Source organism: Zootermopsis nevadensis, unplaced genomic scaffold (genome assembly GCF_977971745.1).
Source record: "Zootermopsis nevadensis isolate Lab colony 2312 unplaced genomic scaffold, Znev_1.0 Znev_ptg000018l, whole genome shotgun sequence".
Taxonomy (NCBI): Eukaryota; Metazoa; Arthropoda; class Insecta; order Blattodea; family Termopsidae; genus Zootermopsis; species Zootermopsis nevadensis.
The window spans coordinates 1,788,402-1,814,411 of NW_028259150.1; the positions used below are offsets into that span (position 1 = coordinate 1,788,402).

The following is a 26,010-nucleotide window of genomic DNA, read 5'->3' on the forward strand; positions in this document are numbered from 1 at the left end:
CGTGATCACAGAGAAAAAACTCATGTACTACAGCGAAACTTGTGACAAACTCGCATAGTTCACCAATCAGCCGACACGGTCAGCGTCAGGCCATACGTTAAACGACATTCGTAGAAGAACTGGTACATCGAAAGGCAATACAAACACAAAAATAAATTCCGGCCGCCAGATTTCTAAGATAGTCGTGAATTTGTACATAGTGTAGTTAAAATTCTAGAGCTACATAAACTAATCATTTAGAATATTAGTCGAAAGCCAAAATGAGCATTTCTAAGTACACACGTGTAACAGTGGCATCAAAGGGAAATTTGGCCTCCAAGTATTATCTTCAGAATTTTTTGTTCCAACACAAATTAATTATTTCCTGAAGAAAGAAAATTGACCAGGTGCGTGGTTTAACAAGATACACATTGTAAGAACAAGGAAATAATTATAACTCTGTAGTAGTACCAAAATCATAAAAGATTTTACAAAACAATACTTTTAGGAGATGTAAATGAATCGAAAACAGATGAAAACGAAGGTCTCTTAACAAAACCCGCAATTTTTTGTTCTTAAACTAAGTACTGGTTTCTTATGTTACTTCAGTAGTATTGAAGCATACTACAGTGAACACCAATATCATTCAATTCTCAACTGTAGGAGAGATGGCAGGACATGTCAAATCACCATTGTGCTGCCATCTTCTATGCAACTAAACAATTCTTCAATACATTCTAACACCATTATAAAACATGAGAATGCTTAGTATCCTCGCCCTACCATCTAGTTACTAATCTGTGTAACTAGTTGTTTTCTTGATAAAAATGTTGGTTAACAGATGTGTGGATTATACTGACTTTTTATATTTGAGGATCTGTGGTTGCTGTTTCAGAAACAAGACACCAAAGTTAAAGATCTGTATGCTTTGTGACAAGTTGAGGTTAACTAGAATCAAATTTCAAATTAACTATAGCTAGGATATTCTTTTTGCCTGCCCACAATATACCTGAATTTATTTATGATAAATATTTCATTGTGCATGACAACCTACATGCCCCAAGTTCTCAAGAACACAATTGAAATAACGGAGTATATCTTATGCATTTTCTGTAAGCTCATGTCTGAGTTTAGTTACATAACTTCTTGCCAATTTCATTTTTGGTATTAGTTTCAAAAGTGCAATATTTCTATCTTGGGTAAACTTTAAAAATTTAAACATACTGTACCTTAACTTTGCTTGGTACAAGTATTAAAGATTAAACTTTTTCACCTCTTCTTTATTTAACATTTATCACTAGAGCATCACATTCCTAGTAAGCTGTGCATTGCACTAGCTAAACCATTAACTAGGGTCTGCCCGGAAGCCCCACGGTATAAGGGTTTAAATATCCTATTCCTGTACGATAATTGGTTAATAAGTGAGGATACCAGATAAAACCATTGTTGAAACTTCAGCTACATTGTGTATTATACACAAAAAACGCAAACAAATACAGATTATATTACTTGCATTTTGCACTTCCTAAGTTTATTGGTAACTCTGGAGATTTACAAAAATATGCAACATGATTTTTATTCTTCTTACAAAAAGGGCAGTGTATGTCAGTTTAGGTATAATAAATTTACATCTAAATTCACCAAACACTGAAGAACTGTAATATCTATTTCAGTTAGGTGACATTAAATTCAAACTTTATAGGAAAATTCATTTTAAAACATTTCTGTGATGAATATCTGACAGGGCTTGAGCAAATTAAATGGGGACTCATATTCTGTTTTTGGCATATTTTTTTAATTCTTCATAAAGTGAATTTTGGACAGTTAATAATGGTTTACATTATTTTAACTCTTTCACTGCAAAGCAAAGCAATAATATGACCACTAGCAGCCAGTGTCTCAGGAACTCACTTTATTGAGATTTTAAACTCCATGGCCCTGCATTATGTAGCAGACATTTTGATGGAAGGGTAGGACAAGTGTTGACAATATGTAGAATCTTTTGCCTGTATTAAATATATTATTTCCTGTAAGATTTGTCTGTTTTTCTTAAGTTGCACTAATTTGTAGGTAGCCTGTCAAGCAATAATCATGACTTCTTTTAGAGATAAACATACTGCTGATGACAATATGAGTAAACTCTTATCTGCTGATTCTGAATTGAATAGTGAATGTATTGGATGGTAACTAACCTAAACACAAAACAAAATTTAAAAAAAAAAATGTTCAGATTTATTCAAAGAGCCAAGGTATTTTGTCCCAATAAAAATTACGCAGGAAAATAGTTAATGTGCAACAGATGTGTAACTCATTCTCATCCTGTCCACACTTGAAGGCACAGATTGTTGAATTTCAACAATCACTTTCACTTTTGAATACACATACCCCATAAAGAAAAAGGCTTATAAATCATTATCATGCACACATATTATGTACAAAATGTTACATTCACTTGAGCCAGCGTAAATCTGTTAAATCATATGGCTTTAGCAACAGCACTCTGTATCCAAACATCTCATGGACTACGTTCAGAGCCCATTGTAAAACAAGTGCATATTATATTCATAATGCACTGAATAGCAGTTAAATTGTGAGAACATTCATATCACTTAGAAGCTACTTTTAACAAAAATGTCTGGTAAAATGGAACTTTATATCCACAAAACTGGCAATAAGATAGTCTACTTCACTATAATGAAACAATACGTGATCTAAATATATCTGCAGTACTAAAGACCAGGATTCCATAAACACAATTTAAATGACTTTGGCCCTGAAGAAACCCACAGCCTTCCACAAAGAAGATGTATAGAAACATTTCATAAGAGATTTTTAAAAAACTTGTATGTTAGATTTTAAGATCAGTGGGGGGGGGGCTTCAATTTAATTTCTGCACCTTCCACATTATAAAAAATTATCTATTGCATTTCTAATATATTTAGAGAAAAGTTAACACGTACCCACAATTAGCCTACAATGTCTTTCCCGTGGTGAACATACACATACATCCCATGGTGATGTATATGGTGACCAGACAAAACCGTACACGACAAAAATGCACACGAAAATTGCGCACAGAAAGAAGCTCACTGTCATAAATGCTCACAATATATACTTGGAGCCCTATCTTCCATACGAACCCCACCATTTTGGAAGAATACTGACATATGCTCTTTTCATTTCCGTATTTTTATATAATGGATCCCTCTAAAAACATTTTACATGAGTATTCTATTTCAATGGTCTTACCTCAATATTTCAGTGATAAATTCCAATTTTAGCATCCAAATCCAGAGAAACTTTAAATAACAATTTCACTATACTACATACAGATTTTATTAACAAAATTTTTATGCAGTTGGAAATTTATTTTTCTGACAAATATTTATATGGTGCCCAGAATGCATGAAATTTAAAGGAAACTACAGCAACATAAATGTACCAAAAGAGACTAGATCAGAGGATATACAGATGTCCAGAAATCATATACTACTGAAGATTCCATCTTCTTTTAAAACCATGTCTTGCATAATTTCATATTCAACAAAATAAAAATGTAACAAAAATCTGTGAATCTGCAGAATAATCAGCCACATTATTTCAGGTTTGCACTAAGTGAGAAAACATTATGTATCACAAGCAAACTATATTCAGTTTGTTCTCATCCAGTCATTTACAACACAACTGAATTAGGAATGGGGATTTACCTCGCCCATCTCCACTCATATAAGAGGTTATGTCCAGTTCCTTCATCAATACTTTTACACGACTATGCCAAATTGAATTTCTTTACATAAAGTGACTCCTAGAGCTTTAATTATTTTTTATCCATCTTCTTACTAAATTACTAACAGATATAAAGTTATGAAAATATATAAAGTAGAGTACACATATATTAATACATAATAAACGCCATCAGAAGACAACCTATTTCACTGTTAACAGAAGTGGGAATTTCTGTCATAGCAGCAGCAGTAAATACAAGGGGTTTGATTCAAGAAAACTTATTTAAAGCAGACACCTAAACCCTTACCAGTATCACACAATAATTTTTTATGAACACCTTATCTCTTAGCATAATAATGCAGTTTTCAACTATTAACTGAATGATATGAACCTAGGATGGTCTCTCAATTACGTGCATCTAAGAACTATACTAATATCAGTGAATGCTCTTATTTGATTTGTAATTTACACAATTTGGTGTAACTGATTTACATTGTATATCACCAGATAACTTTAAATTATAAACATAAACACATTCATTGCTAAAAAATGATAACTGTCAATTTGACACATTCGCAGTGAAACCTACATACGATTCAATTCGTGTCAGAAAGGACATCGTGTTACGACCTGAAAATTAATGTGTGAGAATTTCATATTCTTATATCTGAAACAGTTTTCTACATTCCCATCAAACATCACCATTTATAAATTCCCAGCATGACAGTGAATGTGTTAATTATATCAAAATATAAAGAAAAAAATTAAACCAAATTAAAAAATCATTTATAGCAAAAGTTATATTAATTCTGGCATATTATATCTGTCAGCCAAATCTTTAATAATTGATTAATTTTTTTACCTTTATCATTTGGGAACAGGGCATTTAAATGCCTGTACTTCAAGCTGCCAGCCAGATTTCAACACCTAAGTTAACCATTTAGCAGTATGCGAGTGCAATGTATGGCCAGATGAATTGTGTTTAAGCCGTGCCACATGGATGATAAAGGTTAACTTTACAAGAGAGTATAATCAAATTTTATAAGCTCACTGTTTCTGTAAAGAAAGTCTTCACAGTTCCAAAGTACGGTAAACCTAAATTATTTACGACTGCTTTAAATTACAAAATACATGTATTTTGATTAGAAATACATGCACAGTAACATGAGACTGTAATAAACAAATGGACCTAAGATGTGGAAGGCTGACGATAACATATACAAAGTAATGTTGCTATTGATAAACTCTTTCTAGAACACAGTCCAGCAAGTATGGAACACTTTAAGTAAGTATTAGTAACAAATTTAGAACATTTCTGTTATTGTTCTGAAATGTAAATTTTTATTCACTCGATTAATTTCTCTGATGCATTAAAAATTACATATCAAGTACGAAGTGGCAGTGCTGTGAAATATTACTTATATATACAATATTTATGCACACTTCAAATACAGGGACATAAGGTAAGAGGTTCTCACAGTGGTGGTGACACTGGCAAGAGACAGACAAGACACACTTCAGAGTTACGTGGATTATGAAAAAGAAAATATTATACTGTACATGTATGTTTTACAAATAATTTATAATAAATGTTGTCCTTTAACTACAGTAAGATATTTCTATTTTTCAATCACCTTCAAAAGTGTAAAATAAAAGTTATACAAAATTAAAAGTCAGTGTAAAAATCAAATACAATACTTCATAAGTGATATGGTGCGTGGCCTGCATAATAATAGAAGTGAATTGCCACCATCTATTTTATATGAGAAAATGCCCAAAGTTCACAACCAATGCATATGAGTGGCATGAAGCTCAATGAATTGAATGTGTGAAGTGTTGGAATTATGTTAGTGCTTGATACACTTAAGCATAATTTACAATGTGTACTCATACGTAATATAAATAGGTGAAGTAAAACATTTCTTAATAAATATTATGCAACACACACACTGCAGTATCTGGAAATTACAGCCAATCTGTAAAACATATTAGGAACCAAGTATTATTTCTTTAAATGCATTAGTCTCAGAACAAATCTGTTTGAAGTATATTTAACAGTATTTGCTGATTAGTACATTTTTAATTTGAACACGCACGCATAATAATAAAGAATACAAAAGTATGTATCACATATAATCAAGCTCTTCTGCTTAATGGAAAGTCAAAGTACAATAGCTTGTAAATTTTGATGGATGGAATAATGATATTAGCCGAAGTACTGTATACAGCGAGGCGTGATGCTGACCACTCACCCCCATCTACTGCCGAGGTAAAGAATGAGCAGAGCCCCCAAATGACCTATATGGCATGTAGCAGGACTGCTTTACTTTACTGTTACTGTATACAGACTGCGATAATTACTTCATGTTTGGAGTAGAAAAAAAATACTTGTTCTAAACCCTAATTCAAAGCATAAAAATTGTTGTCTGTTTCAGATTTTTCCCACTGTAATTTAACACAATAAGAAGGAAAAACTGGCAGTGGTATAGCAAAGTTACAGCAGGTCATGACTTGTCTGCATTCTTTTATTACGATGTTCCTGAGGAATACACTTGTAACAAGTAATGTCGAGCTACATAATTCGACCAGATCTTGTTAACTGCAAACAGTAAAAATTAAAAGTAATGGTAGGCAAAGAGAGAGGGTTCAGGCATATTTTGTATCTGTTTCAGAAATACCCACTAATCAGACACTACCTAACTGATTATTCTATAATACCTCTGACAGAAATCAACTAACTTCAGAAGCCGACAATCAATATTTAGACGGTTTACAATAAGTGTGGTTTTCACTACACGTTTTCATTCCATATAGTATAATTAATTGTAACGAACTTCACTTCAAATGTTTACCCACATGAACTCACCATTTTGATCACTGTAGAAATGTGTGTGTGTCATATTATTTTAGAGAAAACTGGTGCTTCATTTACAGTTGCCTTATACCTTGAATGTGGAGGCACTGAGTTCCTACACACCAGTAACTTTATCATTTAATGCAGAGAAAATACACAAATTGAATATGGATCATAGAAATCTCAATCCAACAGCAGTTTCCATTTTCCTCTTACATCTTATTATATCATTCCACGGACATTCTTATAAATGCAACGGGACCAAGAACATGTTATCAAATGCAAAATGTATTTATTCAGTAGATGAACATTCAGAATTCAAGTTAGAGATAATGAAGAGAAAGAAATGCATCTAAAGAAAAAGAAATCTTTGTCATAAAATTGGGCTTTCATTTTGTAACACAAAAACACTGGCACCTCCATGAAGTCTGCAAGTCATCGACTGTTACTAAAGAAAATTATGTTTATTCAAAGCTTATTTTTAATTCCATACAAGAAGAAGATTGAAACCATGCAATTTCTCCAATTAGCAGACAGGGAGAACTAAAGGGATGTGGCTTACTTCAACGTAAAGAACAAATTTTAAATACAGTTAAAGGGTCATGAAATTCTGTGTTGACAGGAGCACTCAATATACTAGACTGAAGTATGGTAATGAGCCATTAAGCTAATACATCACATTACCTGTAAAAATATTTTAATTATTATTTAAATGTGTTATGTCGCACGATATAGGATTTACTAAGAATAAATAACATAAAATATGTGACTGATTAAAATATTATGCACCTGTTGAAGAAATATACAGTACCGAACCATATTAAAAATCATAAATATACTTTTCACGAACTACTGCTTACTTCACCTTTTACATTCAATCTTACTCCTTTATGAAGTAGCTTTTTACAATAATTTTCTTTTTCTCTGTACTACACCACTGCCAACAGGAATACAAAATTAAGTTCTGTTCTACTCTAATTAAATCAACAATAATTGTCTTTCTTTTGGGGTGGGATGAATTAATGAATATCAAATACACAGCCAATTCTTTTAACTATAAAAACACTACAGGAACTCAAAAATGCCAGTGCACAATTTACATAACTAAGATAATAATAGGAAATACTAACAGTCTTCATTAACTTACATATATAACTATTAGTGCCATACTTTCATTATCAATTCTGTCAACTTAATATAAATAACTAACTAAAGAATACATTTATTTTTCTTTTATAACTAGATATCTCAGGTACAAAAATATAGTAATGTATAGTTCTTTATTATTATATTCTATACAGAGCTCAGAGTGAGACTTCAGAAGTAGTGGGATGATATGTGGAGTAGGGTGTTAATTACTCCACTTGAAATTTTTAATAAATTTACAGTCTACCTCTGTACAACCAAGGGTGCAAATATGAAATTATACTGCTTATGTTTCTCATAAAGAATCATATAATAATCTACAAAACAACATGCCTGAGATAGCATAGAGTGCAGACTTAGCTGTCTTAAATAAAAATCAAAGGCAATGATTTGTTTGAAAATAACATGCTGTACGGTTGTATCAAAATTTAATTTTTCAAAGTAATATCAAAACAAAATTTTTGAAAACTAAGATAGAGATTAGGAATGCAAAAGACATATATGCTTCTGTTATGCATCACTAAATCCAACTTCATTTTCAGGTTTCGATAGGAACCCCCAATTGCCTTATTGGAATATATCCCAGAGTATGAAAAAGAGAGTCATTCTCATACTTGCAACTGTCAGAATATGAAATCTTGCCTGCCATATCTTTGAGTAGGCATAATTTTTATTTCCATTAGAATCATGAATTTATAATAAATTCATTACTTATAAACAGTTATCTTTAATAAAACAATTTGGCATAAAATACAAATTTGTTAAAGATTGATACATTTTATTCATGGTGGATTAAGTATACCATGTCTCACTACACTACTTGGACTATCACAGTTTTCATTTTACTGTCTGAAGGCCAAAGTTGTTTGGCCAAATTAAAAATCTGAACTCCATTTTACCCTCCTCTACATTTACTCATAAAATTTAGTAAACTTTGGGTTTCAATAGTACAACAAAAATAATAATTATAAAGAGCAGGTAACACAACAACAAAGCATTTTAACACATTCACTAATAATATTAGTGTCTTCAGTTTATCAGATATGTTATAATACTGTCAGTGCTAAAAATCCCTGATTTAACATATAGTTCTTTATTACTGGGCTATAAGCTCCAGCATTTAATTACAAACTGCTTTCAAATACCCAGCAGTAAATGTGTTGAAATAAATTAAGAAAGAAACTTATCCCACTTTGTCTTCCTGCCACTCTAACCTCTGAATATTAGTGCTATAAACTAATGATATAAAATATCATCATCAGTATAACATGTGGTACTTCATTAAGATTCACCTGTTCCACCACCATTAGCAACAGTTTCTCCAGTAATAACTGATGTCTCGTCCTCTTCTTCTTCTTGGATTTGACTGCAAACACTTGCTGCAGGAGGCTTGCTTGTTTTTCGCGCAAATGCTGGTGCTCCATTATTATGTGGTGGCCTTCGATTTAGCAAGTAATCCAAATCGTGAGAAATTCTGTCCAACATGTCCTCTTCTGCTTCTGTTACTGAAATTACGGGCTGGGATTTCTCCCTTCCTTCTGGCTGCTTCCTTTCTGCAGTACTGCAAGATTTCTCTGGCTCATCTTCACCACATGTTAATTGTGGGGAAAGTTCCTGACCATCAGGTTGAGAATCACCATTGCAACTTTCTTCCTCCTCTTGCTCTTCCTGTGGTCCTTCATTGGTGCAGCAAGTATTGGTTTCAACAGCTGCAGTCACTTCAGCTAAGTCCAAAATTCCTCTGTGGCAAGGTTCAACATCAACACTGCATAAGACTATGGCTGGTGCTTCCAGTGTTCCTTGCTGGTCCAGATGTTGCCTAGGATCTGCGATGACACCTAACTCAACACAGACTCTAGTGGTCACAATCTCTTGGTGTGTGGATGTCACTGGTGGAGGAGTCTGCTCACGAATATAGCACTGTGCAGGTTCTGGCTTAGGTATAGGCATTGACCCAATGGTAGGAGTTCCACCATTGTGGTAGAATCCTCTCACAAACCTCCACTGATCTCTGGAACTAGAAAGAATTTGCTCATCTACTGGCAATCCGACATCTTGCTCCACATACTCACAGAAAACATCTGCATCCCTGCAGTTTAGCAACTGTTTTTTGTATTTGCGAGGGCTATTATTGTAACTCTCAAGGTCAACATCCTTACAGTCCCCCTTCAGTAGCACCCTGCTGTCTGACCCATGAAAGACAACCTTGGGGCCACTCACATTAACACCACAATCCTCCATGGAACCTTCCACACTATGGACAAATGTCTCAATTGTGCTGGGAGCTCCATCTGATGGAGGCGTCCTTCTATTCCTAGTTTCAACCAACAGCAAGCCTTCAGTTTGGTCTCCATCGCCATCATCTTCTCTTGCTGCTCCATCATGCATATTTAGGGAGCTATTAGGTCTAGGAGGTGGGCCTTCACTTTCTGCATCTCCTTCTTGTTTAGTAAAAACTGCACATTAAACATTTAAACATACAGTGTATGGTATTCAGACTACGAAACTGATTCATAATTACAATGAAACCTAAGTACTCAAATATTTACAATATCAGCTGGTGATCAGAGAGCAGCTCTCAAATCATGTCTATATATAAATTGCATGCAAAATAATTGTTTCTTATTTATAAAGTAACTCACCAACTAATATAGCAGATGGTGGAAATCATATTATTTAGTCCTCATACATAAGAAATATTTGTTTAAGTAGGATCTGAGGTTCTCACAGTGGTGAGAACAAAGATGGCTGTGTTTTGGGTAATGAGTGCAATGAGTACTGGCTCTTATCGCCCAGATGATGGAGACAACAACAACATTTGAAACGCTGGTAAACCTCTACCAGCCTACATGGCACTACAACCCACAAGACAGACATCTCCATCTAAACATGTTTTTGCATGCTGCGTTTGATTCTGAGACACATCACCGTGTTTCAGCCATTTTACTTACTTTTATATTGGCACTCTTTAAATAAAGAACAGAAACTTGGTTTAACTTGTATTACTTTCAGTAGTTTCATTCATTTTCTCCTTGTGGTTCATTACAAGACAGGCTGTCTTTCGGATATCCTCAGAAGTCATACGCATATAAAATGTAGTGCGACAAAATTGTTTGAATACATCCAGTGGTTCTAGCAGTTCCAACAGACAATTAAACACACTAGGACTGCTATTCTGTTGGAATGCTATTCACATAAATTTTATAAGACAGACTTCAACCATTATACTGAATAAAAAATATATTGGAAAAACAGCAGGGGCGAATTTAGTTTCCATGCAGCATCCACTCTTAAAAACAAGTTAAAACCAGTATACAGAATGATCTAATGAATTACTTACATCTCAGAGGGCTGTTGACAGATTCAGAGCTATAATCATCTTCTGGAGTATTTTCCAGTTTCAGCTTTCTTAGCACTTGGATATGAAGTGGGGTCTCACTCTTCAGGATATAGCACAAAAATATGATAAACCCCTGAAAAAATCAATAATGGTGTAAGACTAATGGCTAATAAAAACACCCACTCAAAGTAATGCAAAATAGGCTAGAAAAGCAATATTTGAACCAAATATGCCTCCTGATCATGAAATACGTGCTTATGCCCATCTTTGTATATGAATATTTCTTCACTACTAAATTCTGATACTCTGGATTTAGATTCTAGAGTGCATATATTTTCTCTGATTGTTTCAAACTAACAATATATGTCTCTCTCATTAGCACCTTGCTCTATCACTCAAGTTAATAATGCAGCATGACCCATTAAGTTTGAGCATACGAAACTCTTCCGTGAGCTCTGTAGTGTAGCATCCTGGTATGTTATGTTGAATTCTTGGTTTTTCTGCCTGTCACTTTTCACACACACTGTTCAAGTCAACAGACAGTGTGCAAAGTGACAGGCATAAAAAAAAACAAATTTTCTGTGAACAGTAATACAATTTATTGCAGCAACATTTTTGTAAATCAAAATCAAAACACATAATTTATATAATGTCTTTATTAAGTAAATTAAATCTGAAAACATTTCACAGTGACTGGAGCCAAATTCCTGCAATTCATGCAAAGAACTAGGGTTTGTCAGTTTTTAAAAACAGTTTTTTTGGATAAATTTGTAAAATTTAAAGACCGGTTTTTAAAATTTAAAAAACCGGTTTTAGATACTAGAATTAATATGTAAAAATTAATTAATTGAAAACGTTAACATTTTGACTTGAAATCGCCTCGGGCACAAGCATACTGTAGTGAAACTAATCTTCATGAGTCACGCGAATGTTTGACATGCAAATCCACAAACGCATTCTATTATGCTATTCTATGTGGCAGCACACAAACTGACCGATGACATCAGCTGTGTTGTTCACGTGCACCCCACCAGAAACAGATTCCAATGATGAATATATCGGAGACGGAGAAACTATTAATCAGGGCAATGCTCTAAAAGAAACCATGGAAAAATCAATTCATAGGTTTCTTGAGGAACCTGAAGAAATAATATCAAATCCGAAGACACTGAAGGCCGAATTTTCAGTATTTGAGGCAACTAATAAAAGAACAAAGAATTTAGATTTATTATTTGATGCCCTGAAGACGATAAAACCAAGTTCAGTAGCCAGTGAGAGAGTATTTTCTATTTCAGGAAATTTTGTATCTGAATAAGAACAAGATTAAGCAATCGTTCAGTGGACATTTTATATTTTTTGAAATCATATCTCCTGAAGAAAAATACTAAATGAAATAAAAATTTATAATTTATATTTTGTATGGATTTTAGTTATTTTAGTTTTTTATTTGGTTTTATATGTAGTACATTTTATTTTGTTATATTTTTGTAGTTCCATAAATATTAAATAAACTGAAATTTTTTAAAAAAAGTATAAATATTTTTTACTGTTTTAATTTTTTTTTGTAAAAATTTGAAAACCGGTTCAACCGGTTTTTTGGTAATACTGGAATTCGAAAACCAATTTTTTCAAAAGTCGGTTTTTGTATAAACCCTACAAAGAACATGCAAATGATATAAAATCTGAGTTGAATAACATGTGAAGTGTACTCACCAATAAGGCACTTGTGAAACTAAAAACATAGTGGCATGATGGGTCTGGAACATTGATGTAGAATATGCTTGAAGCTTCCATCGCTATCATTACAAAAAATATTATAGCAGCACGTCTCAGAAGTCCTATCCTAGAAAAGAATTATCTATTGAATTAGTATTTTCAACATATTTTGCCTAAAAACAAATTACAGACATATTACCCACAGCATAATGAAATGTAGTTTAGAACAAACAGAATTCAGAGTATTTCTTTATCACACACAGCAACTTTCCCTTCAAAAATGTTAAACATAAATTGTTCACTACTACGAGCTACTGTACACAGTACCACTATTCATTCTAAGGAACTCCAATGGCATCTCTGGTAATGCCTGTTTCCATTAACTAATACATTTTCCACATGCTTTTCTATATTCTTTAAAAAATGTAAAAATGACACATTGTAATCCTTTAATTTACATTGACTTGATGTAAATATGACACAAAAGTACACAAAGCATCTGCTAGGTATGCAACCTTTCCGATAAGGATGAATTGCTTGTTGTATTCCATCCTGAAGTTTTCCAACCTTGAACTTACAAGACAGAATTCAGAGTTTCATGCTCTTATCTGGCACTATGCTTTGCTTCAGGCATTTAGAAGGAGACTGATTGCACCTACTCATATATTAACTTTGATTTTGTAATCTAAGGAATTAATGTGTGAGATGTTTGATGTTTCAGATTTTGAGCACTTTAATTTTAAATTGTAGTCTTAGACATTGTAAGGTACCTAACAATCTTAGAACCATATTAATGTAACACAAAAACTAATTTATTACATTACACCATAATATATGCACCTAAATTGTCAAAAATGAAACACCATTAATCCATAATTGTTCCTTCCATCTTTGATTCTATTACTCTCTGATTATGAATTCCACTCTCAAATAAAATTTGAATTACACTGATTACTTCTTAGGATATTTAATTAAAGTTTTTAAAATGGGTAGATTATGTATCATTAAATAGGAGGATAATCTGAATCAAATCTGTCAAAAATTAACACTCAACTACTTCCTCCCATACTTCATGATCATCTACAATTATCCGCTCTTCTCATTCAGCTCCGAAGCTGAACAAGTGTTGTAATATATCCTATGAACATACAGAAGAGTATTTATTTTGAGCCATAGCCTACCTCCGCCCTATAGCTTTACTTCCGGCAGAATTCTTGCTGGAAAGAATGTTGAGCCGTCTCATGACAGTGAAGTACAGGAACACAAACAGAATCAACATAACAACAGCAGATGCTATGAAGATGTTGAACAGCATGGTGCCACATAACAACCACCATGATTGGAGTTGCCAGCCAGTTGAATGATGTGCCAGATGGTTGCAGAGAACAGCCAAAACAGGTACGCCTGTAAAATGTATTACAATTCTGATGAGTCACAGAGGGTCAGCAAACCACCGTTAACTCTGGATAAATATAACTTCATTTCTATGATCAACTACAAAAATTAGGGTATGAAATGCTATAATCTTCTGTCCTGAGTCTCGCTGATGATGATAATTTCATTGTAAAACGAAATCAATTACAAATGTTACTTACTTACTTCAATTCAATTCTATGCTATTGTATTCTATTCTTACTAATACTTGGTGTAACTTGCAAGTACAGTGAAAAGTCAAACAGCTGCCTCAAAAATCTGACCAATCCAGTTTTTAGAAATAGTCTTACCCTTTTAGCTATTTAAATGGAGTGTACAAAGTTAAAATATTTGGGAACAACAGTAACAAATCAAAAGATACACATGAGGAAGTTAGGAGGAGATTAAATTCTGGAAATGCTCGCTACTTCTCACTTCAAAATATTTTGTCTTCCTGTCTGATTTCTAAGAACCTAAAGCTTAAAATATGAAAAACAACAATTTTTCCTGTTGTTTTATATGGGTGTGAAACATGGTCTCTAACTCTGAGGGAGGAACATAGATTGCAGGTGTTTGAGAACAGGGTGCTGAGGAGGATATTTGGGCCTAAGAGGGAAGACGATGGGGCGTGGAGAAAACTGCATAATGAGCTTAAAAATTTATACTCCTTCCCCAAAATTGTCAGGGTGATTGAGTCAAGAAGAATGAGATGGGCGGGGCAAGAGGTAGTCACCGGGTATTGGTCGGGAAGCCTGAGGGGAAGAGACCTCTGGGGAGACCTAGACATAGATGGGAGGACAATATCAAGTGGAATCTATGGGAGATAGCAGTTGAAGGAGACTGGATTTTGTTGGCCCAGGACAGGGTCCAGTGGAGGGCTTTTAGTTAATTCGGTGATGAACCTTTGGGTTCGGTAAGCCATCTAGTTAGTTAGTTAGTTAGTTGAAGCCATGCAATGTCCATAAAAGTAAAAAACAAGGGATTTTCTATAGGTTTGAAGAAGAAATGTTTGACTTGAAGTACCACTATTATGCTGGAAGCTACTGTCTGAGATATATATAATATATTCCCACCTTGAGGTTAGTGATTGTCATTGTACTGACATACACATTTTCATGTGCCATCAAACACCTCCACTTGTATGAAATTAGAAAAATTACTACATACTGAATGCCTTTAGATTAAAATTATCAGTCCTCAATTCAATCTAAAAGTGTGTAAGCATACTATAAAATTTCATACACATTAATATAAACAGTAATGAACCTTCGGGTTTCATAAAAGGCAGGGAATATTTTGGCCCACCGAAGGCAACATATTTCCTTCTCATGGACTCTCTGCTTCAATGGAGTTAGAAGTGGAAACTGTGTAGACTGGATTACAATGTTCTACAGTTTTTTTAAAGACCTTAACATCTTCATCAACGCTATTTGAAGCATCTAGAAGCATTCAGAATGCTGACATACAAAGAACACACATGGAAACCATGTAATCCAGAGAGCACAGCACATTTCCAATCTTGTTACTTTTCATTATGTTCATCAATCAACTACATGTGAAGGGTGCATGCAGATGTTAATGGACAAATAGCAGGTTTACCTGTTATGATACTGACAACTGTTTGCTTCATGTGTTGTACTTTGGGAATCTGAATCACCTCAGTGTAGACAATCAGCAGCTTGCTCAGATGAGAAGACATCCCAATTAGAAGGAAAGCTTCCAGACTTGTTGTCACATATGGGAAAGAGGCCTGCAGCACAAAAATCCAAGTTCCAAGCCAAAAGTTATAATATAAATATGCAAAATTAATACACCTTTCATACAAAAGGAGCAGTGGAAGACCAAAACAAGAAGGGCAAGTCTGACCTTTGGTACTGAATCACGGACGGCATAGATGAAGACGCCCATGGCACCAGAAGTAGCAGTACAGCACTGGAGTTTAAGGAATATCAGGCATGTTTTGTGGTGCCACCAATAGGGCAGCAGTAGGAACAACGTAAACATGGCCTGCACCAGACAACACACACAGCCAACCAACACAACTGTATGATACTGTTCTGACACTGAGAGAGGCAACTGCAACAATTACAATAATGAAATGCATAAAATTTCTTGACACTTGGAAGTACACTGCACACATAACCGTCTGTCGAGAAACATGTTGCTATAATTAAGGTACGACCACTTCCTGGCCCATACTGTCAGTTTTACTTTTGTTATTAATTCAGTGTACACATAATTTTCTCTTTGCTAGATTTATTTTATGGTCTACACCTGTAGTTTCCATCCTTTAATTCCAATTACATAATTAATTTATTTAAAATTTATAAAACTGTATTGTGTCATATAACAATGTAACTTGTACTTATAACTCTGTCCCATATTTACCATTATATATTTATACTAGTTATATTTATGGTGTCCTTCTTTTATCAGTTAAATAAAATAAATGGGAACTGTATAATGGAAACTATTCATCCCAAGATGGAACAGATTTTATTTTCAAAATACTGTGAATATCAATCATATAGTAACAGTAATAGTAATAGCAGCAGAAACAGCAACAACAACAAACACGTGCAAAGAAATAAGATAACATGAGTTTTAAAAACATTCTATATATATCAAATATCTGAACACCAATGCAATTTAAAGTAAAGTCTAAATTACAAATTATACAAATTTCCCCAACTATAACATTAAGCTCTTCAAAAGTTTAATTAAACATATTTCTTGGAGAATGAACATTTTCCAGAAACTGTGTTATATCTTGAAACTTGTGTCTCCATAAAGTATAGCATTAGAGGGAATTGATGAAACTAATAAATGTATGGCCAAGAAATAGAGTATTCCTGTAACCAGTGAGCACTGATCATATAAAGGCAGAGAATGCTCACCAAGTGCAAAGTTAGCACAAAGCATACTATGCAAGTTAAGTTCAAAATTATGAAGAGATAATTAAAAAACAATGTGTGTGCTAAAGAACTGAAAAAAAGAGCTTCATTTGGACAAGTAACAATTTTTCCCTCAACTTATTCACTGAAACGGACATTGCCTTTTAGTCATAAAAATATGATAATTTATTTAGATACACAAGAAAGCTTTACATTTGTGGGCCTTGCTGTAAGAAGTGCTGCATAAGTTCCAGGCTGATTACATCTGCATCTTGTTAGGTTGGTACCAACTGTTTGTGTGGTGCACGCACTGAAATCCCACGAGTGCTCAGTAGCAGCAACATTGGTCACCCCACATGAAATATTCCACTCATCTATGCTGTAATTCTTCACTGTATGTTCAAACTCAAGGTCCACGTGGAAGACACCCTGGCTCGGAACGTATCTCTGGCCATCTCTTCCCACCTCCACGGTAACCATTCTAGAGTTGATCTCAAATTCCATCTCATTACCATCCCTGAGGAAAGAAATTTGATTTAATTACAGAATTGGGTAAAAACTGTCTTCTGGGTTGTTGCACCACATACCGACATTGCAGAGGTGCTTGCTGCCTCTGAAACCAAACTACCTAGTACAATAACCTAGATTCTAGGTCCTAGAAGACAGTCACCTCCAAACTTGCTATCATGCCAACCTCAAATCTCACAAAAATAACATTGTTTATGTTACATCACTACACAGTCATAAAGAAGAAAGGTAAGATAAATGAAAATCTGACATTTATATAACTGATATAGTCGTAGTTGTATGGGCATCGAGCCGTAAGTTTTCACTGACAACAAAAACAAAATCATGGTAAGTGGGTACATCTTATAAGAAGAATATGTTAAATAAATAATCATGTAAGCAAACTGTGAAATTTGAAACAAAAATAAAACAAATTACACACAATAAACACAAAAATGTTCTAATGAATAGAAAAGTAAAACCTGGAAGTTTAAGATATTTATTTGAATCAGAATATCTACAGAAGTAATACACGCACTTAAGAGGCTTTACAGATTAAAATCCAGAATGATATTCTACAATCCCATCGAAGGTGGTTTGACTTGCTCACCTAAAGATAAAAACACCCAAGAAAAATAATCCCACAGGTCCATAAGAGGCAACATGCCTAGGTCCAGAAGTGTGAGATTTAATCAGAGGGACAAAAAGAATTTTAAAATTCTGTAATGAACAACCTAAAAACAAAGGAAATTCTACTTCTGCTCTCCATAGCATTCAACACATTAATACAATGCATACAGTTACCTCAATTTAGCAACATATCTCAGTGGCAGGAATTCTGACAGATCCCTATAAACAATTACAGCTATACTGAATGTTCCATTTCCAAAAGCATCCGAACTGGGTCCTTCTATGTGGACATCAAGCTGATATGAAAACCAACTGAAAAGATATTAAGAATCTCATTAGAATTATAGCTCATGCTGAGTAGACAGTAATTTCCAGTCATGGTATTAGGGATGTATTTGACATCTGAAATGCATGAAAATGCTTGTATAATGTACTGCAGAAATTTTGTATGTGGTTCAGCAGAATAACTTTCTTCATATACTAATATTTTTTTCCAGTAATGGACACACCTGTCAACAGATGCAATATATTTGTATTACTGAGAGGAAGCAGATTCCATTATTTCTGGACTGTAATAGATGGCACTAACATTACGAAATGGTGATAAAGAACAATGATTAATTATTAGGACAGTAGACATGCAACTTAACAAAAACTTCAACCACTGTGAAATGTGATTGAGTTACCATCACGTCTGCTTTGTATTTGGCTGGTTATGGGTTAGTTTCTTGGCTTAAGAGACCAGGTAACCCAATGAGCATTTTCATGGATTTCTTTAGTCTCTATAGACAAATGCATGGACAGTAGCCTAAATTAGGCCTATAACTATTTCCAAATTCATCTTATACAGTCACTCTCTAATACAACATTATGTGACCTATGAAAGTGGAAAGCATTGTTAAATAAACTAAAAAGAAACAAATACTTGCAAAAGATATGGCTGATTGCATTGGCTCTATCAAAACTATTGACTTTTACACTTTATTTACAGACCATCAATTCCAGAATAAAATAAACACAAAACTTAAAAAAAAATCTTAAAGTTGATAAGAGACTTAAAAGCTAAAAAAGAAATAAGTACCATAAAACTGTGTGATTAACATTATAATTTCCTTTATTTTTGGTTTCAAACTTTAGCTATGGCTTGCACAAGTCATCTCACACAATTTTATCTGAAAACAAGTTACAAGCATGTAAATCAGAAAGAAATGTCAACAACTGTTGGAAAGAGTTTCATCCTATCGGAAAAAACAAACATTATTCTAAAAGCATACATAAAACACATTCATATTTATTGTCTTTTTAAGAAGAAAACTACCTCATTATGCAAAAACATAACCCCTCAGTACCATAGAATATATATGTGCAAAATGAGGCATTTTGAATAGCAAGGGGAATTCATAAAATTATTTTGGGGTGTGGGGGTGGGGGTGGGGGCTGAACACATTCTTTTAGGTGTCTGGAAAAAGATTCACCAAGTGAAGTTTGCTTCTAATATTCTTTCTGCATAATAAAATCGTAAACAAATAACATGACTTATCAAAGCTGAGCAAGTATATGAAGCAAACTCAACATGCAGAACAGTGACCATGACAAGCAGTGACTTCTTCCACATCCTATTGTCATCTGACTGTCTTATGGATCCATGGAATGTAAATAAATTATTATTATTAGTGAGGCCTTTTCATAGTCATGGGCATTCGTTCCAGAAACATACAATAAAAACAGTCTTAATGCTGTCTTGTTTTGGAATAAGACATAATTATTTATAATTTCACAAACTCTGGAAGGCTCTTCTTAACACAAGTCAAGCACATTTGCTATTACTATTTGGAATACCTTACATGCAAGAAATTTATGAACATGGCAAGACAAAGCCTATCCACTGTGTTAGACATAAACTGGGCATGTCAGTATAAAAGAATACCACAATGACACAATTTGAAACTAATGAGTACATACCTTGATGTGTTCAAGTGCAATTTGTATAAGGCATTTTCCAGAAGTGCTATGTGTAAGGCCAATGAGCTGAGATTCACATGAGCATAGTTGGTATTTGTTGTCAGAAGTGATCCCCAAAGCAGTGCTTCAGTTTTTACTAGCTCTTGAAGTAGAATTACTTTCTATCAATGAAAAAAGAAGTCACCGTCAAGAACCCTTTTATATGGACAGTTAATATTTCTTCTCTATAAAAAGAAATTCAAATAAAATTATATGATAACTATGGTCATTTCTATTGCTGTACACAACTTCTCAAAGACACTTTTAACTGTCCGTGGCACACACACACACACGTAATAAGTCCTCCATGTCCTACACAAACACATACTTTAAAAAACACGCCACTACCGGGCAGAAACTGGTTAGAACTGGTTCCCATATGACACTAGAAAACAAAAAAAGACAAGGGCGCACTCTGATGGGAAAATAATGAAGCTTGGGAACAGGTTAACAGAAACGAAAGGTACAGAATGACAAGGAAGGATACGTCACAACACACAATAAAGGTTAAGGTACTATCCCTGTATTTACTTGAAAGGGCAAATGGCAGTCTATGAAGCAAAAATTGTCTCCGAACATATAATGTGTACACCACCTTATAATTTCTGGATATAAACTAGTATTCATAACTGTAACATTACCCCTCATACAGCCCAACTCATATGTATCTTAGGGAATTTTCTGTTGCATAAAATAGATGCTGGAAACTGGGAATTTTAATATCAAGAAGAATTGTTTGTAGATAATAGAAAATAGAAAGAAAGACAGCAATGCAAGAAACAGTCAGTCATTTTTGATTACATTATTACAAGACAGCACACATACAATTATTTATATTAGATTAAACATCAAAGTAAATGCTCTGTAAAAGCACTGTCAATTGTGAGCAAAGCCTGAGTACATAAGCCTAATGAACTTACTGACGTTATTTATTACATGTGACTCAACCACAGCTAAGGTCTGGATGTTACATACCTTTGTGTTTATAACTGAGTAATTCCTCTCCAGAAGAATGTTGATTATTTGATAGAAGGCTTGTGCAGTTGCCAGAAATTCATCATTCTCTCCTGTGTAGTTCATGAATGACAGTACTTCCTGTAGCATATCTAGTACTGCCTCCCCTTCTCCAGGGTACAGCGATGCCTGCTGAACAAGATACTCATGGCAGGCCTTCAAAGTTGCATTGCCAGAGGTCTTTTGGTATCCCAGGGTTAGACTGCGGAACTGAGAATAAATTAAAAATTTATAAATTTCACAGTTCACAGAAAAATAAAATAAAGTTCCCTCTGTGCCTAAGCACCTCAGTTAGGTCTAAAGGGTTTTAATGATGGTGTATTACATTCAACATTGTTGTTTTCTGGATTAAATCCATCATTCAGAGACTGGAATTAACTGCTTCTAGTAAACCCAACAAAGTAAGTTTTATCACCTGAAGACGGAGATACAGCCAGCCCCTTAAATGTCATGGCTTTATTTTATCATATTTAACAAATGGATTTAGTCCAGTCACTGCTTTCTCACCATGGAGGCACAGGTTCACTACTAGGGCTGTTCAAGTGGAATTTGTGGTGGACAAAGACATAGTTTTACCCCATTGTAACAATAAAAAACTATCAGCTACATATTGGCCATTTAACCTGTGGGAAAAGAGTCTCTAGTAACCATTTATTAGAGGCTGGATGGACTTCAGAGTTGATGACAAAGGGAGGAATCGGCCCCTACCAGAAACCAAACCTTACGCATTCAACCTGCAGCCAAACACTTTACTGACTGATCTATCCTGGCTTATGATATATTTTAAGTGAAATTCAAATTGCAAAACTGCATTTACAGAGATCCATTACTAACATGTACAATTTAGAGCAGAAAAATCAATTTCTGCCTGCTTTGATCTTTGATCATTTTTATGTTCATCATCATCATCATCATGAACGATTTAGGGTTTAGACCATATGTCCTGTTCTGCTGTGGATGTAAAATTTATACTGTTTGATGAAATTTCCCTGTGGAGAAGGATATTTAAATGCATTGTGCAGATCATCTTCAACAGAAATCCTGCTCTTTTTTAATTAAGTGGACCACTAAAATGTTCTTCTGTAGCTAAAAGCTTATTATTTCATATATTACATATTACCAAGTTTCAAACAACACTTGTTGTGTTATTCGGTAAGGTCTGCCATTATACAATATAATGATCACTAAAAACATATGTACACAAAATAGTATTTCACTCACAACTGATACACAGCAGCAACCCCTTCATCTTAAGTTAAGTAAGTATGTAAGACTTGAGGCACTAGTCCCCAACGCGATGCCCGCAGGCGCCATGGCGCCCGCCAAGGCCTTTTTCGGGTGCCCACGTTGTTACGGAAAGAGGTTATACTGAATAATGAAGGCTGTCCAACCATGAACATTATAAAATCAAAGCATTGATCTCGACTTACTGACTCCCATCTTGACGATTGTTTGCGAGCAGCAACATCATCCTACACAACCAAATTTGAAAAGCTGGCCGATGAAATGCAGCGCCAAACATCACACTTGAGTAATAATAATTGTACTTATGAAACTACCTATTTTTGATTGCATGGTTTCTTGTATCATTAAACGTCGTGTTGTTTTGAGTATTATTTCGTGTCCATAACTTATTTGTTCAAAAAAAGAAAATTTGGCTTTGTTAATTGGTTGGTGCCCGCCACGATCTCATAAATTATCAAATGTGCCCGTAGGCACAAAAAGGTTGGGGACCACTGACTTGAGGCTTTTGCGGCAACTAAATGAAATAAAATCTTCTCGGACAATAAGTCACAACAAAACGGAATCATAGTAGAATTTTTCAGAGAAACTCTCTGCAATCCATAATATAAATCCTTATTACTGATTATTCTGAAACATAAATACATAACTTCAAATGTTTACTAAGCTAACAATGGCATTCTTTCTACCTGAAACAGGTAAGATGGTTAGGTTAGGTTAGCATTTGAACTCACATTATTATGAATGTTTTCAATATCTTCAGATATGCAACTAGAGAAGTCAGGAAGATTCCACTTTGTAAAGAAGGTGTTACGCAGGGTACATCGGCGTCTTGTAACACCCAAATAGTGAAACGGACAATCTTGAACCGCATCCAGGTCTGGTGCAGTGTCGGGCCACTGAATTCCAAGCATTTTTTCTTCATGACACATGGGAACCACAGAGCGATTTACAACGTCCACATATACGCTCTTTGCCTCACTTGCTACACTCCCGTGTACTGTGCAAGTGTAGACTGCTGATTTCTGAAACACCCAATAAAAGATGGATTTCTAGAATTTAGAAATTGATTTATCAAACCAGGCAAGTTAAATGTTAGGATTTACTTCAGGAACTTAAAATGTCACTTTTCTAAATGTTTAAGTCTGCATCGTGAGGCTAGCAACAATTATAAGTCAATAATTATATAATTCTGTGAATTTTTTCCATTTCTACTGTTAACACATATAAAGTACGTATATAAAATCTGTAATAACATTTATGATCTACCTACATAAAGATTTTTACACTGCATAAATGTTTCCGACCAGATGTACAGTTAAATTTCAGAACTGAATATAAATTGTAAATGTTTTGATGATTGATTATTATATCAAATTTCAGGACCTACATTAAGATAAAGTAATTTTGTTTTAAATTTCATTACTTCAGACAGCTGCAAAAATGATAAAAAATTAAGAAGAAAGAAGATAAGGTAACCTCTCATAGTATGATATTTATACCAAGTTTAATTAAAATCTGTTAATTGGTTAAAAATTTAAGAAAATGCACATTACATCATAGTCCTCCCTTTCTATAAGGAGTTAGTTAGGCTAAAAAAGAGCTATATTCTTGTCATACCGCGCTCTTCAAACGTTCTTTTTTAACAATTCCAGGCTACATCAAATTGTCAAATATGATTAGCAGAATACTTTATATGCCATATGATTTTTCAGTTACATTTTGCCATTTTAAGTCTGAAACTACAAGCATGAAGAAAACGCAGTAGCATCTTTATGTTCAAAAAGCATCGAGGCAAAAAGAAGAGGAAACAAGAATTTAGATTAAAAATCACAAATTATAATCATTACATTTAGATGTACATTTTAATTCCTCCAAAATGATTATCTAAATGTTGTTTTAAACTAGTTGCGTCCTCATCTATTTATTTCAGTGAAAACAATTACAACTTACTTTAGCAGTATTACTTTACAAGTGCACATGAACTGAAAATGCTAGAGAAAATTTTAAGGTCTAATCCTCTGTTAGATGAACTAACAGGACGTAAATTACATGAATGTGAACTGTGATTTATACTGTTTTTGTAGTCCTGTTATGAGTAGGTGAAGAAAGAAATGACTAAACATATAACTCATGTTGGAGAATCAAGAAACGCACATGATTTCAGCAGTGAAGTCTCTTGGAAGTTGACACTTCAGAGATTATGACAGAGATGGAAAGATAACAATAAAACTAGACGAAAATAAGTCCCAGTCAAGTGGTATACACCGTGTCCCATAATGATCTTTACAACTTTAACACTTAACAACCAAATAATGAGATGAGATATCACAATGCGGTTTTGTGCATATGAAAGAGTAACTCTCAAAGTTTTTTCTTACTTTAATACACCTCTACGTGCGCAACGTTAGTTGCACGTAGCACGTCAAGACGAAATTCAATTTCTTGCCATGTTCGCTCTAGCATCCCTGCATCAAATGTTGCGATGGCTGCAATAATCCTTCGTCTCAGGCCTTCCAAATTGCAAACCTCTGTTCAGTACACAACATCCTTAACATATCCCCATAAAAAAGTCCAGAGGGGCTGTCGGGTGAACAAGGTGGCCAAGCAATTGGACCATCCCTTCCAATCCATCGATGAGGAAATTTTTCATTAAGGAAGTCACGGACAAAAAGTTCCCAGTGCGGGGGTGTACCATCCTGCTGGAAGATGATACGTTGCTGTAGGTCCTCCAAAAGCGGAGCAACAAAACCGCATTGTGATATCTCATCTCATTATTTGGTTATTAAGTGTTAAAGTTGTAAAGATAATTATGGGACATGGTGTATATTGAAAGGGTCACACTCAGCATTTAATAAATATGTCTGATGTGAAACTACAGACCTGAAATTACTTTTACAGTGTTTTGAACGCAAATCCGAGTTATGGGGAAAGAACTCCGGACCATATATGGTTGTTTTCCTTTCTCTTTTTAATGTAAATTACATAGGAAATGCATATTTAAACCTTCACACAAAACGACTGCTGGCCACAATTTAACTCCAGGATTAAAGGTTTAGCGCTACGCCAATGGACAGCACACAAACCACAGTGCATGATCAATAAGGATTAAGCTGTTAAAAGCAATGTGAAATTCAGACTGTGGCAGGAAATAATGATATTGAAAGCTGAAAGACGACTTTCTGAAAACTGCTGGTTTATTCATGGATTATTAGTGATGATGTTGCAACTGCATTCAGATTGTTATATTACAACAAATATGTTGGGAAGATTATAATCAAAGATGAGTAGTAAAGATCTGTTATGAAATAATACTAGGCAGCATTTGCCTAGGAAATGCGAAGAACATAATAAAACTCCAAAGCCAGGATAACCACAATCTAAACCCTGTTGTGGGTTTTCGCCGCCTCCTTTTCGTAGGTTTCTTGGTTTTGGTTGTGCATGAAGTAGTGAGTGACCAGCCCACCAACTGTGCACAATTTCTAGTCAATCCTGATTTGACTGCCAGAGCCATCTAGCAGTGAATCAGGAGAGACTTGGGTGAGAAA

The 26,010-nt window shown here is 34.4% G+C and overlaps 1 protein-coding gene and 1 long non-coding RNA gene across 5 annotated transcripts in view; one reads left to right on the forward strand and one right to left on the reverse strand.

Annotated features, from left to right (window-relative positions):
- Positions 1 to 1,871: 1,871 nt before the first annotated feature.
- Positions 1,872 to 26,010, reverse strand: part of LOC110827857 (uncharacterized) — a 217,794-nt gene continuing 193,655 nt past the window's right edge. For all 4 annotated transcript variants that reach the window (XM_087351044.1, XM_087351045.1, XM_087351046.1 and 1 more), the window contains 11 exons: positions 23,197 to 23,487; positions 21,182 to 21,430; positions 20,168 to 20,328; positions 18,380 to 18,517; positions 17,282 to 17,585; positions 16,041 to 16,250; positions 15,774 to 15,924; positions 13,943 to 14,165; positions 12,759 to 12,888; positions 11,046 to 11,178; positions 1,872 to 10,161 (listed from right to left, as the gene is read on the reverse strand). In XM_087351044.1, the coding sequence (XP_087207170.1) occupies positions 8,987 to 10,161; positions 11,046 to 11,178; positions 12,759 to 12,888; positions 13,943 to 14,165; positions 15,774 to 15,924; positions 16,041 to 16,250; positions 17,282 to 17,585; positions 18,380 to 18,517; positions 20,168 to 20,328; positions 21,182 to 21,430; positions 23,197 to 23,487 (3,165 nt within the window). In that variant the 3' untranslated portion in view covers positions 1,872 to 8,986. The remainder of the gene's footprint in view (positions 10,162 to 11,045; positions 11,179 to 12,758; positions 12,889 to 13,942; positions 14,166 to 15,773; positions 15,925 to 16,040; positions 16,251 to 17,281; positions 17,586 to 18,379; positions 18,518 to 20,167; positions 20,329 to 21,181; positions 21,431 to 23,196; positions 23,488 to 26,010) is intronic.
- On the forward strand, positions 20,610 to 23,817 carry LOC147873405 (uncharacterized). The gene is made up of 2 exons (XR_015535731.1): positions 20,610 to 20,718; positions 23,226 to 23,817. It is a non-coding gene; the product is annotated as an uncharacterized LOC147873405 (long non-coding RNA).